A 16,203-nucleotide genomic window follows, 5' to 3' on the forward strand; every position below is an offset into this window, starting at 1 on the left:
AACCAACAGTTTGTGCAATATTTAGTAGGTAAATGAATAAAGAGCCTAGTCCAGTAGTGCAGTGTGTGTATGAATGTGTGTATGCTTGTGTGTGTATATGGGGATGTGTGCATGCATGTGTATTTGCGGGGGAGAGGTGGTGATGATATGAAAACAGAGTCTACAGAGACCTGTTCAGTAGCCCGACAGCTTCGCGGAAGAAGACTTCAAATGAAGGAGACATTTTGTGCAACAAGTATCATAAAAGTCATTCCCAGTGGAATTCAAGTCTGATATTGTGTGGGACTATTCAGAGCAGTCACATGAAGCACTGTATCTGTTTTCAAGGGTCTAGCCCCACGGGAACCCGCGTTTTTCAGCAGTGAGGCCAAGTAGTAGTGAAGAAGCCTGAGGCCTTCAGACATGTAAAAAAAATTCCTGCTCGGTCATTTTTGGGTCAAGTGACACCAAATCGTACACGCTCCTAGTAGACCACCTCCTGACCTTGCATTTTTTTTTCAGAGAGTTTACTCAAAAGGGGCTCGATCATGGCCCTGTTTCTTACTCTACGGTTAACCCTTTAATGTCCAAATGCTTCAAAATGGGCTAAAAAGGTCAAAATCTCGCACAATCCTAAACCAATTTGGACCAAACTGCACAGGTTCTATATACAGAGGCTAATGTGAATGCTCATGCACGTTTCAGACCTCCAGGGGCCCTGAAGAAGGAATGAGGGCCAATAAAAACACGTTTTTTCATAAATGTCCCTCTTTTGCTCTCATTTCTCTTCTGTAACACTCAGAGAGCTGAAACCTGGGATCTGGTACCTCTGAAACATCTAAAATCTAAATCCACTGGAACTGTTTTGCTAGCCCCTCCCAAACCGGAAGTAGCTCCAGGAACGACCTAGAGACTTGTGCTTCAAATCAATTGTTCACCAAGGTCACCTGAATCACCCCTAAAAGTTTCAGCTCATTTGATGCAAAAATGACCGATTTGTGGGGCTTCATAGTCCAAAAATGTCAAACTTTGACCCTGCGCCAGGGGTCACAGGAAGGTCACAGAGACACCAAACCAGCACAGTTCAGCTCCAAATATAGCCTAGTATAACATACTAAAAGATCAGCCCCAGGGTCCCAGTAGAAAAATGTGACCAAGTGTTCATGTTGGAAAAATCAGGTCTTGTCAGACTTTTAAACCCTGAGAGCCTTCTGCCAGTGGAATTAGACCCTCACCCTCATTTTTTACCCAAACGGGACGAAATCTTAACCACAAGTACTAGGGCCCCCGGTGAGTCGGTATGTACAATTTCAGCCTCCTAGGTCAACAGGGGGCCAGATGGTACCATGTTCAAGTTTGGAGAATGGAGAACACACCTACTCAGTCAAATATTAGGTACCACAGATTTTAGAAATAGGCGTTTTCCTACCAACGTTTTAAATTTGTCAGATGACTCACAACGTGCTATTGAATGCTAGCAGCTAGTTGCAGCAGCTCGCTTTGCATACAGAACAAGTAGCAGCTACCTCCAGTAGCTTGCAGCTACAATTGAAGCGATTCGCATAATCTGGCTAATAACTGCATGAGGAGTGCCGGCTTGAAATTGCCACATTAATTATGCGACTGTTTGTTAGCGTAAAATCGACCTGAAGCCGGCATTCAGCCGAGATATTTGATAGCCGTACTTCCGGTTTTTGTCGTTGGAGGTTTGAAATGCATTATGGGAAACGTAGTAGTATACTACAGTGTGAACGGTTGGCATTCTAATCATACTTATAGTACGTAGTATACAGTATATACTCATTGAGTATGTAGTACGTTAGTATGCCATTTTGGACACAGCCTAAGACAATATTCCTCTGCATGCAGCTGTTCGCTACAGAGAGTGGATTCTAAACTATTACATGAGCTTTTAACTAAGAAGGTGTTGTCTTCTGATTGGTTCACACTGAGGAAGGCCTCCCGGATGTCTTCAGTCTTCGTCCAATCCCAGCCGTCTTCACCTTGCAGAGAGTCCCTCTGTATGTGTGTGTATTGTGATAGCTCCCTGTGACCTTTGCACAGACTTTAAGAGCTCTCCTCTGTGTGATCAGAAGACTCTGTTCCAATTGTGCTGAATTAAGCATTTTACTGATTCAGTTTTATTCAATTTGTATTTTAATAACAATATCAGTAATTTAATTACACATATATGGCAGATTAGGATGATTCTATCCCTTAATTTGATTTAATTTAGGATCCTCATTAGATAATATAAGATTCCTCTGCTTATCCCCATTTTATTGTTAATTTAAGACATTGCTGATTTCATTTCCTTTTAAGTATTTTTCTCATGAACATTATATTTTAATCTTAATTCCTCAATATTGTTTATGGTATAATACTTTAACTTTTAACTTTTATTCTTGTTTGAGCAACTGGCCTTTGTTTGAACCTTTCTGCCCTTTCTCTGTCCTCTGCGCGTACGTGACAAACTCAGCACATCTCTGAAACCACAAACTCCTATTCTCTCAAGGTGTTCCATTTGGTTTAACGGATGTTCTACCTTTTTCTCTTAAACCTGTCTGCCTGTGACATATTTTTGTCTCAACTTGTCAGTTTGAGGCGAGGAGGTAACTTGCCCCCAGCCTTCTTCTTAAAGATCAGATGAAACCGCAGGCCTTTTGCTAAATAGAGCGTGAAGAATGTACCTTAAGTCAACATTTTCCTTTAGGTTAGAAGTTAAAGCTTAAACATGCATTCATTAGCACTCTAATATATTTGATTATGGGGTTAATACAAGTTGCAAGCACACTAATATATAATTGATTACATGATATTATTAAATGATGATTTATGATTAAATGGATTTGTGATAGGTCTTCTGTCAGTGGGTCCACTCAATACACACACAACGTCAGATTGTCCGGGTAACATAGTTTATTTCACACCCCACTCCCGTACCCACTCACTCGGCGCCTCACCAGACCTCATCCGGTGAATACTCTCTGCCTCTGTCATGGCTGCAATGACACAGAGAGTGAAAAATTTCATGGGGTCTGAATACTTTCCGTACCCACTGTATCATGACACACTTAGTCTTATAATGGGCTGTAAACCTCTCACACCCTACTGCACTTTGTATTCCTTGGTTAACTGGTCATCATTAGGGATGGGAATTTCAACTAATTTCCGAACCGACTAGTCGCTAATTTTTAGGGCTGGCCCGAATAGTGGTTTCTGGCCTCCGAATATTCGGGCCCTATTAAAGACGAATATCTGGATACTCGTTCCGCCCTGTAATGTACGACCGGGGGGAGATGGCAGAGACGGCCCGAATATTCGTATCCGTTCGTGTGGTTCGTGCGGCGGCGCAGCAGCGGCGGCAGAGACGGCCCAAATAGTCAGATCCGTTCGTCTGTCTCCCGGGTCCACATTTTGCCCTCATTTAGTCTTTCGTTAAACTGAAGAATTCCCAACACCGGTCTTCAGCATCTTGTCTTGTGTTTATGCAATGAAGTGAAGCGTGGCTTCAGAGTCGGCAGCCACCCGGCCATTCGGATGGTGTTTACAAACACGAATGGAGGACCCGAAATGAGTCGAAGAACACGGCGGGATGAGCCGAAATGGGCCGAAGGCGCAGGAAAGAGACGAGCTCCGAATAATTTCATCTGGGGAGAGGAGGGGGTGATCACATCGACATATGTGTATATGTTATAGACATGTGTATATGTTTATGTGATCACAGGATGAGATGAGCCGATGTGGGCTGAAGGCGGAGGGAAGACACTAACGCTGCGTATTCTTTTCGCCCGGTGACATCCGAGGGAGGGGGGCGGCGGCGAATATTCGGATACCAAAATTAATATCCGGATAGTGCCGTAGCGAACGAATATTCAGATATTCGGGATATTCGGGTCCAGCCCTACTAATTTTATTGGCGACTGGTCGGTTCGGAAAACTTGCAATTCAACCCTTTAAGCGCCAAAGTCGCAATATTGCGACAAGCAACATTGCTGAACATAACAAGCCATAGCTTCAGATATACTGCCTCGTGTGCCTCATGTACTGTACACCAGGAGATGGCGGACATCTGGAACTTCAATCTGAGCATCAATTGTGGGCATGTTTTCATTCAAAGTTTTGGAGTTTACAGAGTTTGAAAACCGAGGAGACGAGACTCGCCGTCGGAGCGTATCAGAGCGCAAGACGGCACATTTTAGAGTGAGAAAACTCACTATACCGAGAGGTTTGGTCAACGCTGACAAAGTGCTTTGTCAAGTAATGGCTTACTCATATTCTGAAGTGGAATATTCACCCTCTGATGAAGATGTTCAGTCATCCACTGAGACAGAAAGTGCAGCTGCGTCTGTGCGTAATGGCAGCGGGTCGGTGCGCCATCACAGTCCACGAGCAGCACATACTGGAGCCGATGTTTTGCTTCAGGGTGGCAGGAAGGGACGTGGTGGGTGCAGCTGGAGTGTTCAAAACACCGCTAATGATGAGGGGGATAGCGGGGGTTGAAAAAAGAGACAAGCATATGCTACTGGCAGGATCAACCAGGTAGCCCAGACGGGACGAGCGTGCAGTGCACGCCCAAGCATAGAGCAGGGCCACACTAGCGTTTAACCGACAAGTAAAATACTAAACGTTTAATAAATGAGTAGGCGGTTAAATGATTAAACGACTAGTCGCGCACATCCCTAGTCATCACTGTCCGTGCGCAGACCTCTCCACTGGTATAATTTCATTTACAAGTCCGTCCTTGGTCTGCTGCCCACATATTTATCCTTCAGTCATAGTCTGTGTTCCTGGACTTCGTTACTTTCATCTTCCCCTCAGTCCACACAGAGCTTGACAAAATAGCTTTTTCTTACTCTGCTCCCTCAAGCTGGAGCTCACTACAGCAGGGTCTGAAGTTGTCCAACTTGATTCCCCTGTGGGACTTCAAATGTGTCTTGAATAGTATGGAAATATAATTTCTTAGGACTTCTTCTTGTGCTTAGTGTTTTTATTTTTTTAACTTTATTACTTGGCGCTTTTGCATATCCATTTTGATATCTATGTTGTGTTTTGTCATGAACCTGTCTGTCTGTAACTCAGTGTTATGTTGTATATTGTTTAGTACAGGTCCCTTAGTGTTATTCAGTGACTCAATGATTTTTTGTTATTTGAGAACGGGTCTCTCTTGTGATTGTGACTCTGTGTCTCAATGAGATTACCTGTATAAAAATAAAAATGCTGCACCTTAATGGATTTTTGTTGTCATATTTTTGTGTGTTTGTACATATATGTGTGTGTGTATATATATATATATATAGATATATATACAGTTACCTCCAAAAGTATTGGAACAGCAAGTTCAATTCCTTTGTTTTTGTTGTATACTGAAGACATTTGGGTTTCAGATAAAAAGATGAATATGACACAAAAGTTCAGAATTCCAGCTTTTATTTTGTGGTTTTTATATCAAGATGTGTTAAAAACCCAGGAAAGATTACCTTTCCTTTGAACTCACCCACTTTTCAAGTGAGCAAAAGTATTGGAACAGACATTATTAAATTAACTTAAAGTGAATAACATTTAATATTTGGTGGCATAACCAGTGGCGGCTGGTGGTGAAATTTGTTGGGTGGGCTAACAAATGCATAATACAGATTAAATGGTTAACACAGCTGCAAAAGCAACATCACCTATGATACACACAGTTACATCAATTACAGATACACTATGTTTTTTAGTGCTCTACATCAACACTCTCTCTCACTCACTCACTCTCTCACACACACACACACACACACACACACACCACTACAAAACGTGTTCCAACTGCAACGACTGCCCACAGATAGCCTGCTGCAACTGTCTTATTACAACTGTTTGGCGACATGTAGTGCAAAACACGCCTTCAGTACAACAGATGACCTCAGCAAAAATAAGGTGTCACAGTCCTTTAACAGGTCAACATGGGCCTACCTTATTTGAAAAGAAGCTCACATCGACGGCCGATGTGATCCCAGTCTCTTGACTTCCAGCTTTTCCTCCAAAGACATTGAGGAAAACGGACATGAAAGCAAATAATTCACCTCGTTCATGCTAACGCCCGCCATAGCTTAACCTTTTCTCGCTGCGTCAAAGGCCTGTGGGCTGACCGAAGTTAGCAAAAATGATCAGTAAATCACGGGGGTGGGACATGACACCTGTCAATCACTTACAGAACGAAATGAATGAAAGCCACCGCTGTGTTAACTCGCTGCTATTGGTCAAAAGTCAGTGGCCTGTGAGCTGCCTGAAGTTTGCCCAAATGATCAGTAAATCACGGGGGCGGGACATGACACCTGTCAATCATTTACAAGAACGAAATGAATGAAAGCGGGCTGTATCTGGTGGGGCTGTAAAAAATAAGCCCATTTAGAGATTTTTTTTTTTGTCTGCATATCCACTCACAAATGACACCAACCACCCATAGTGTCGTTACTTAAGCTTCATGCAATTTTTTTCTTATTTGTGAGTGTGACCATCACTTGCCCTCATGGCAAATTAACCTATCATGTTTATTTCAAACTGTTTCCTACATTATGCCATTGAGGGCTGTGCACACCCAAGTGAAACATAAAACAAACAGGACAGACAGAAAAGTGAGGCATAGACAGTGTTCTGAGAAAAAATGTACATTCTATTTATTTGTGCTCTTTAATTCACACCTTCAAACCAGTTACAAATCTAAGACCCTTCACAAACACCAGATACGACAGAATCCCAACAGGCTCAATCATGAAGATGTCAGGAGGCCGCAGGAAGGATAGATGAAGCAGAGTGAGATCCACAGACACTAACCCAGCAGCCTCCACTGACTCAGCGACCGGAGGAACAAACTCTATTGAGTTTTGGTAGATGCCGGTGTGGTGTGTCTGGCATGCATGAAAACCTCCACCAAAAGGAGGGAACTGTCTCCTCCAGCCCAAGGATGCCCACACCGCCCCCCTGCAGGAGCTACCGAACAGAGAGCCAGTCCAGGAACCTGGAGCGACCCCCCCCCCGACACAGCTAGAGCCCGAAGGCCTGCACAGCAGAACGGGCCATCGCAGACCCCCATGGCGCCCCACCGGCCCACACACAAAAAAGAGATATTCTATGTTTTTCTTTTGACTGATTGGTGCTGTTGCTACCTTTGTTTTCACCTAAACTGAGAACAATCTGTTGTAAGTTATTTGAAAAATAATTTTCTCATCTTTTTTTGTGTTGGCCTGGTAGGGCTTAGCCCTGTTACCCCATTTATACCAGCCGTCCCTGGGCATAACCCTTTCTTGCAATAACTGCATCGAGCCTGCGACCCATTGACTTCACCAGGCTGTTGCATTCTTCATGACAAATGCTGTTCCAGGCCTTTACTGCAGCCTCTTTCAGGTCTTTTTTGTTTCTGGGGGTTTATCCTTTGTCTCCTCTTGAAGAGGTAAAATGCATGTTCTATTGGGTTAAGGTCCAGTGATTGACTTGGCCAGTCCAAGACCTTCCACTTTTTTCCACTGATGAAGTCCTTTGTTGTGTTGGCAGTGTGCTTTGGGTCATTGTCTTGTTGCATGATGAAGCATCTCCCCATTAGTTTGGATGCATTTTTCTGTAAATTGCCAGACAAAATGGTTTTGTAGACATCAGAATTCATTCTGCTGCTACCACCATGAGCTACATCATCAATAAAGACTAGTGAGCCCGTTCCAGAAGCAGCCATGCAAGCCCAAACCATGACACTACCTCCACCATGTTTCACAGATGAGCTTGTATGTTTTGGATCATAAGCAGATCCTTTCTTTCTCCATACTTTGGCCTTTTCATCATAGAGGTTAATCTTGGTCTCATCAGTCCATTAAAACTTTGTTTCAAAACTTTTGTGGCTGATCTCTGTACTTCTTTGCAAAATCCAATCTGGCCTTCCGATGCTTTTTGCTGGTGAGTTGTTTGCATCTTGTGGTATGGCCTCTATATTCCTTCTCTCGAAGTCTTCTTCGAACAGTGGATTGTGACACTTTCTCCCCTGCCCTGTGGAGGTTGGCAGTGATGTCAGTGACTGTTGTTTTTGGGTTTTTCTTCACAGCTCTCACAATGTTTCTGTCATCAACTGCTGTTGTTACCCTGGGCCGACCTGTTCGATGACATAACAGACAGTTGATAAATAAATAAATGCAGATAAACTAGTGAATTATGATCATCACTGGAAGCAATTGGTAAATTTAGAATGACTTTGAAAATTGGAAAACCAATTGTAATTTGTAAATTCACCTGTTTAGCAGAAGGAAAATGACACTTGCATAGCCTTTGTCGTAGTGAGAGGGAGGTCGCTACAGGATGTGGAGCTGTGATGATCTGCTGGATGCATTGGTTCAAGATGGCAGAGACAAGAAGTCTCTGCGTTCCTGTAAACTTTGGCAGGTTTGCATTGCAAAAGTGTGCCAAAGTAAAAACACTAAGAGTCAAAGCTCAAAATCATCATGAAAATATTCACACACTGTTGTAGTTCCCAAGTAAGTCTTAAGTCCAGTTGCATTCTTCTAAGAGCCCATGTTCCACAACCCCTGGCAAAAATTATGGAATCACCAGTCTTGGAGGATGTTCCATCAGTTGTTTAATTTTGTAGAAAAAAGCAGATCACAGACATGCCACAAAACTGAAGTCATTTAAAATTGCAACTTTTTGGCTTTAAGAAACATTAAAGGAAATGAAGAAAAAGAATTGTCAATAACAATTGCTTTTTGAGATCAAGCAGAGGGCAAAAATTATGGAATCACTCAATTCTGAGGAAAAAATTATGGAATCACCCTGTAAATTTCCATTTCCAAAACTAACATCCGCAGTTAAAACAAATGAGAGGATTGTCAGATTTCTTAAAGAAGATAAATCATCACAGAATGTTGCAAAAGATGTTGGTTGTTCACAGTAAGCTGTGTCTAAAATGTGGACCAAGTACAACCAACATTGGAAGATTGTAAAAGGCAAGCATACTGGTAGATCAAGGAAAATATTAAAGCATCAAGACAGAAAACTTAAAGCAATATGGCTTGAAAACAGAAAATGCACAGCAAAACAAATAAGGAACAAATGGTCGGAAACGGGAGTCAATGTCTGTGACCGAACTGTAAAAAACCGCCTCAAGGAAATGGGATTAAATAGAGAAAAGCTAAACAAAAGCCATCATTAACACCTAAACAGAACAAAACAAGGTTACAATGGGCTAAGGAAAAGCAATGGTGGACTGTGGATGACTGGATGAAAGTTGTATTCAGTGATGAATCTGCATTGGGCAAGGTGATGATGCTGGAACTTTAGTTTGGTGCTGTTCCGATGAGATTTATGAAGACGACTGCCTGAAGAAAACATGCAAATTTCCAGTCATTGATGATATGGAGCTGCATATCAGGTAAAGGCACTGGGGAGATGGCTGTCATCACATCTTCAATAAATGCACAAGTTTACGTTAGCATTTTGCACACTTTTCTTATTCCATCAATTGAAAGGATGTTTGGGGATGATGGCATCATTTTTTTCAAGACGATAATGCATCTTGCCGTAGAGCGAAAACTGTGAAAATTTTCCTTGAAGAAAGACACAAAGTCAATTTAATGGCCTGCACATAGTCCGAATCTCAATCCAATTGAATCAAATCTGTGGTGGAAATTGAATAAAATGGTCCATGACAAGGCTCCAACCTGAAAAGCTGATCTGGCAACAGCAATCAGAGAAAGTTGGAGCCAGATTGATGAGGAGTACTGTTTGTCACTCGTTAAGTCTATGCCTCAGAGACTGCAAGCTGTTATAAAAGCCAGAAGTGGTGCAACAAAGTAGTAGTGGTGTTTGTAGTGTCTTTTTGTTTGTTTTCATGATTCCATAATTTTTTCCTCAGAATTGAGTGATTCCATATTTTTTGCCCTCTGCTTGATCTCAAAAAGCAATTGTTATTGACAACCACAATTTTTTTTTCATTTCCTTTAATGTTTCTTAAACCAGAAAGTTGCCATTTTACATGACTTCAATTTTGTGGCATGTCTGTGATCCACTTTTTTCTACAAAATTAAACAACTGATGGAACATCCTCCAAGACTGGTGATTCCATAATTTTTGCCTGGGTTGTACAAGCCCTTCTTGCAAGCCCAAGTTGAATTTTCCTAAAAGCCCAGTGTTCTTCAAAAAGCAAAGCCCGTTCTTCTGAAAGCCCATTACATTTTTGTAAAAACCAAGTCTAGTTGCATTCCAATGGCTTTTCTCTTTATAGAAAGTTTTGGAATCAGATTCAGATCAGCATCAAACCAATCATGGATGTGTTCCTCTCAAGGGGTGGTGTTGGGCCTCACTGTCCAGGAGAGGTCAGAGGCCACATACCTTTATAATTTACTCTTAGTTCATTTCTTAAATGTAGTCATCCAATTGTTCAATATTTATGGTGATCACAGATCTGAAATAACACCAAATAAATGATTAAAGTGACACCAAACACAAAATGTTTATCTCATATGGTTCCTGAGATAATAAAATGTGTAAACATATCAATAAACTTACAGATTGTAGACTTTAGGCTACACTGAAGTAAGCTTACAACATGGTTAAACATACAAGCATGTACATCCACTAATTACAAAAATAAGACAGGGAGAATATGCTTTGAGTGAAAAGTCTCTCTGTGTCTTTTATAGCTGTGGTCTGTGCCGGAGAAGGGGGGATGTTTGTGTATTGTGTGTGCGCATCTTCCACACTTCAGATTTGATGTGTTGTTCTTCCATACTGGTCCTGATCAATCTGGTATCAGAGACTGAGTCTAGATCATTACTCTGGTGATGCTGCAATTCTTTAATGCTCTGATTTAAACTTTTCAATCTATTCCTGCATACCAAGCTCCATGTGTTAGGTACTGAGAAATCAGAAGGTCAGAATGCCTCACAGTTGACACTTTATTAACCTTATCAGATTCTAGTGGAGGTAGGAGGCATACTGTTGTCTCCAAGAGTGCTGTGAGTGGTCCTTTAGTAGTCAACATCCGATCAGGAGCTGTTCCATTTGGAGATGAATTTTGGGTTAGCTGTCTTCTGAAATGGTGTTTTTCCAAATTTACAGCTTTGGGAAAGGGTCTTTGGATCCTTGTGTGTTGCTCTGGAATGTTCTGCTCCTCAGTATGCTACACTAACCTTCATTAATAAAACAAACAATAGCGTAGACAGATCTGCAAAAGGTACAAAAATGCGTTGTCAGAATTACATTCAATAAAGCATTTGGGTCCGGGGACCGAAAATGCTGGCTCTAAGCTGAGGTGCTGTTAAGTTGTGGTTTCTGAGGCTAAGTCCATTCAACTAATGATCGTCTTGATTTTCCTCTCTTGGGGTGGGCCTTATGAGAGCCACTTTCATTAAACTGTTTGATGGTTTTTGCTACTGTACTTGAGGATACATTCAAAGTTCTTGAAATTTTCTGGATCGACTGACCTTCATCTTAAAATTATGATGGACTGTCGTTTCTCTTTACTGAATTGAGTGGTTCTTGCCATCCTATGGATTCAAGCAGTAGTCAAATAGGGCTATCCGCTGTGCACTAAACACATAGAAAATAATTTAAATAAGTAAAAATCATTGAATGAGAAGGTGTGTCCAAACTTTTGACTAGTACTATATCACCATAATGTATGTATCCGATGTAAAATATAAATACTTCATGTTCAAAATAAATAGTATAAAATAAGATGTAGTGCCCAGATAGCTTCAACTGGTTGAGCGAGCGACCAATGTACAGAGTGGCCAGGGTTCAATTCCAGCTCATGGCCCTTTTCTGCATGTCTTCCTCCCATTCTTCTCGCTGCTTTCCTGTCTGCCTCTCGACTGTGCAAAAAATAAAATGAAAAGTTGTGCTGGGAGAGTTCTCAAGCTGAAATCTTGCCATACTGCCTATGTCTCTGCAAGTGCACTGTCAGGTCAGCTGAGGTTAAAGTAGGCGAGCACCTCCACCTCAAAGTTCTCTCAGCAGCAGGGAGATGAAACTTAACAGGCAACGAAACTCAAAATCGGCTTTTCTCTTTCATGATTACATGACTCATTGGCTTAAAATGTCAAAATATTCAAATCACAGTATGGGTATCTAGGTATTCTATAAAATTGTATGCATAACAAGTTAGCATATTTTTCATAAATATCAAAATATATCAGTGTAATATATGTATCTGATCTGAATTCAAAATAACATAGCATAATATGACGTGTGTGTCTGTGCATGTGCGGCGTGTGTCTGTGTGTAGTCCATCTGAAGGAACGTTTGGAAGAGTATGTCAAGCAATGGAACGGCCTTGTGAAACTCTTCAGAAATGAGAAGAGAGAAGGACTTATACAGGCCAGGAGTATTGGAGCCAAGAAGGCTACGAAAGGACAGGTATCGTCTTAATGCCACTAATTTTTTCTGCTGCTGTTGATGCAACTACTCCTACAACAGCTTTGCAGACACAGTGTCTAATTTTGGGCCATCTACTTAAATTAGGTGTGAAATGCCTACTAACAACAGTTAATAGGAGAGATTAAGCTAATCAATTGGTTTTTAAACAGACAGGACAGGAACACAGATATTAAAGTGTTTGTTTGTTTTTTTAGGTGCTGATATACCTGGATGCACATTGTGAGGTTGGAATCAACTGGTATGCTCCACTGGTTTCTCCTATTTCTAAAGACAGGTAACACGTGCATTTGTTCAGCTTCATATCTATGGTAGCTGTCAAAGTTTGTGTTTATAAGAAGTGGCTTTTATCTAACAGTCATCTTATTAAACCATACATTTCTGTTTCAGAACATTTCTATCAGATATTTTCTGCAAGCATTATGCAGTTATGTTGATCTTCATTGACATGTACTTTTACAAGTGCCTAACTATAATATAATATTTGTCTTCAAGCACATAGAGTAAAAGGTCATTATACAGCTTTCTATTAATAGGCATTGTGATTGCAATGCTACATAGAGATTTTGTCCTTTTTATACATATAACATTGCCGACTTCATCTATCGGTCTGCTTTGTCAAGATGTCATTCAGACACGGGTCACTTATATGCTAATGTTCCTTGCGGCTTAATTCAATCATCACAAGTCATGCACAGTATTTGCCATATGTTTACGATTTAACAATCAAGTGATGTATAATGCAAGAGGAAAGAGATTTTTTTTTCCATAAAATGACAGACAAGCATAAATGTGTTCCAGAAGAATGATTTCTTAATGTTTTTAATGCTTAGGGTACTGTCAAACAATGTTTTCTTTTGTGAGGACTTGTGGCATGCACTGGGATCATGTCAAAGCTTTTAAAGCATCACTTTCTCAACTGCGTTGTCCGACATACATAAATGTTTCCTATGTCAGTATGTTGTGATCTTAAGTGCTCCTATTTGTTAATGTGACAGCTTGTAATTTGAAATTGTGCCATACTGAAAGTGATACTAAATGTTACAAACTCTAACTTAGATTGCTGTTGTGACAGGGTGCTCATTCCAGCATGAATCTGATTCATTCAGATTTTGTCAGATTAATGAAAAGACACGCATGTCTGAAAGTGGCTTATTTCCTCAGGTGTTTCGTTCAGAGTAAGATCTTGGGTTTGTGTTCATTCTTATCTCTGCATAAAATCTGTTGTTGCTTTTCTCCTCTGAAACTTGAAAGGAGCTTTAGAAAAAGTCTGTGTGGGTTGCATACCTGTTGAGCTACAGTGTATTTTTACACTTCAGTAATCTGTACCATGCGTACAGTATCATTTTTGCAAGAAAGGTCTGGACTCAGCTGCAAGTATCTTTCAATACTGCTACACAGAGTACAATATTGAAAATAATCATGTGAATTAAGTATCTATCTACACACGTGGACAAAATTGTTGGTACCCCTCAGTTAAAGAAGGAAAAACCCACAATTCTCACTGAAATCACTTGAAACTCACAAAAGTAACAATAAATAAAAATTTATTGAAAATTAAATAATCAAAAACAGCCATTACTTTTGAATTGTTGATTAACATAATTATTTAAAAAAACAAACTAATGAAACAGGCCTGGACAAAAATGATGGTACCTCTATAAAAGATTGAAAACTATTTGACCAGAGTGACATGATTAACTCAGGTGTGTCATTTAATTGACATCACAGGTGTTTCCAAACTCATAATCAGTCAGTCTGCCTATTTAAAGGGAGACAAGTAGTCACCCTGCTGTTTGGTGAAAAGGTGTGTACCACACTGAACATGGACAACAGAAAGCGAAGGAGAGAATTGTCCCAGGACATCCGAAAAAAAATTATAGACAAACATCTTAAAGGTAAAGGCTATAAGACCATCTCTAAACAGCTTGAAGTTCCTGTGACAACAGTGGCTCATATTATTCAGAAGTTCAAGACCCACAGGACAGTAGCCAACCTCCCTGGACGTGGCCGCAAGAGGAAAATTGATGACAAATTGAAGAGACGGATCGTTGGAATTGTATCCAAAGAGCCCAGAGCAACCTCCAAAGAAATTAAAGGTGAACTCCAAGGCCAAGGTACATCAGTGTCAGATCGCACCATTCGTCGTTGTTTGAGCCAAAGTGGACTTCATGGGAGACGACCAAGGAGGACACCACTGCTGAAAAAAACTCATAAAAAGCGAGACTGGAATTTGCAAAAAATGCATGTTGACAAGCCACAAAGCTTCTGGGAGAATGTCCTTTGGACAGATGAGACCAAACTGGAGCTTTTTGGTAAGGCACATCAACTCTATGTTCATAGACTCAAAAAGCAAGCATACGAAGAAAAGAACACTGTCCCTACGGTGAAACATGGAGGAGGCTCAGTAATGTTTTGGGGCTGCTTTGCTGCATCTGGCACAGGGTGTCTTGAAAGTGTGCAAGGTACGATGAAGTCTGAAGACTATCAAGGCATTCTGGAGAGAAATGTGCTGCCTAGTGTCAGAAAGCTTGGTCTCAGTCGCAGGTCATGGGTCTTCCAACAGGACAACGATCCAAAACACACAGCCAAAAACACCCAAGAATGGCTGAGAGAAAAGCGTTGGACTATTCTAAAGTGGCCTTCTATGAGCCCAGATCTGAATCCCATTGAACATATGTGGAAGGAGCTGAAACATGCCATTTGGAGAAGACACCCATCAAACCTGAGACAACTGGAGCTGTTTGCTCATGAGGAGTGGGCCAAAATACCTGTTGACAGCTGCAGAACGCTCATTGACAAATACAGAAATCGTTTAATTGCAGTGATTGCCTCAAAAGGTTGTGCAACAAAATATTAAGTTATGGGTACCATCATTTTTGTCCAGCCCTATTTCATTAGTTTGTTTTTTAAATAATTATGTTAATGAACAATTCAAAAGTGATGGCTGATTTTGATTATTTAATTTTCAATAAATTTTTATTTATTGTTACTTTTGTGAGTTTCAAGTGATTTCAGTGAGAATTGTGGGTTTTTCCTTCTTTAACTGAGGGGTACCAACAATTTTGTCCACGTGTGTGTATCTATCTATCTATCTATCTATCTATCTATCTATCTATCTCTCTATCTCTCTATCTCTCTATCTCTCTAATCTATATCTTCCATTTTCATGATGTCTTCCAGTATATACAAACCACAATATGGATATGTTAATTAGGCCATAAATGCATTCACAGTAAAAGAAACTTGGTGGAATGCAAACTTCTGCATGTCAATGTATACAGTGCTGTGAAAAAGTATTGTTATTCTTATAAGAAAACATCTTTTTTGTTGCATATTTTCCACACTTTAATGTTTTAGATCATCAAATAAATGTAAATGTTAGACAAAGATACCCCAAGTATACACAAAATGCAGTTTTTAAATGATGATTTTATTTATTAAGGAAATTTTTTTTTTTACCTCCCTGACCTGTGTGAAAAAACTGAAATCAAGCATTTTCTAGAACTGGCAATAAATCTTTCACATCTCTGTGGGGATATTTTGACCCACTCTTCTTTTTGCAGAATTGTTTTAATTTAACAACACTTGAGGGATTTCGAGCATGAATTACCTTTTTTAAACTCATGCCACAGCATTTCAATAAGATAGAAGTCTGGACTTTGACTATGCCACTCCAAAACCTTCATTTAGTTTTTTTTAAGCCATTCAGAAGTCAACTTGCTGGTGTGTTTTGGATTGTTGTCCCTCTGCAGAACCCAAGTGCGCTACAGCTTGAGGTCATGAACTGATAGCCGAACATTCTCCTTCAGGATTTTCTGGTAGAGA

The 16,203-nt window shown here is 40.5% G+C and overlaps 2 protein-coding genes and 1 long non-coding RNA gene across 4 annotated transcripts in view; 2 read left to right on the top strand and 1 right to left on the bottom strand.

The window, feature by feature from the left end:
- galnt7 (UDP-N-acetyl-alpha-D-galactosamine: polypeptide N-acetylgalactosaminyltransferase 7) overlaps positions 1-16,203 on the top strand; it is a 61,728-nt gene that overhangs the window by 25,293 nt on the left and 20,232 nt on the right. For both annotated transcript variants that reach the window (XM_051945638.1, XM_051945637.1), the window contains exons 5-6: positions 12,227-12,357; positions 12,573-12,652. In XM_051945638.1, coding sequence (XP_051801598.1) covers positions 12,227-12,357; positions 12,573-12,652 — 211 coding nt within the window. The remainder of the gene's footprint in view (positions 1-12,226; positions 12,358-12,572; positions 12,653-16,203) is intronic.
- LOC127533172 (uncharacterized) overlaps positions 1-16,203 on the top strand; it is a 173,980-nt gene that overhangs the window by 15,114 nt on the left and 142,663 nt on the right. The window lies entirely within an intron of this gene.
- On the bottom strand, positions 6,614-9,005 carry LOC127533194 (uncharacterized). The gene is made up of 2 exons (XR_007940974.1): positions 8,236-9,005; positions 6,614-8,098 (listed from the first exon to the last, which is right to left on the bottom strand). It is a non-coding gene; the product is annotated as an uncharacterized LOC127533194 (long non-coding RNA).

The sequence above is a fragment of the Acanthochromis polyacanthus genome, chromosome 3, assembly GCF_021347895.1.
Source record: "Acanthochromis polyacanthus isolate Apoly-LR-REF ecotype Palm Island chromosome 3, KAUST_Apoly_ChrSc, whole genome shotgun sequence".
Classification (NCBI taxonomy): domain Eukaryota; kingdom Metazoa; phylum Chordata; class Actinopteri; family Pomacentridae; genus Acanthochromis; species Acanthochromis polyacanthus.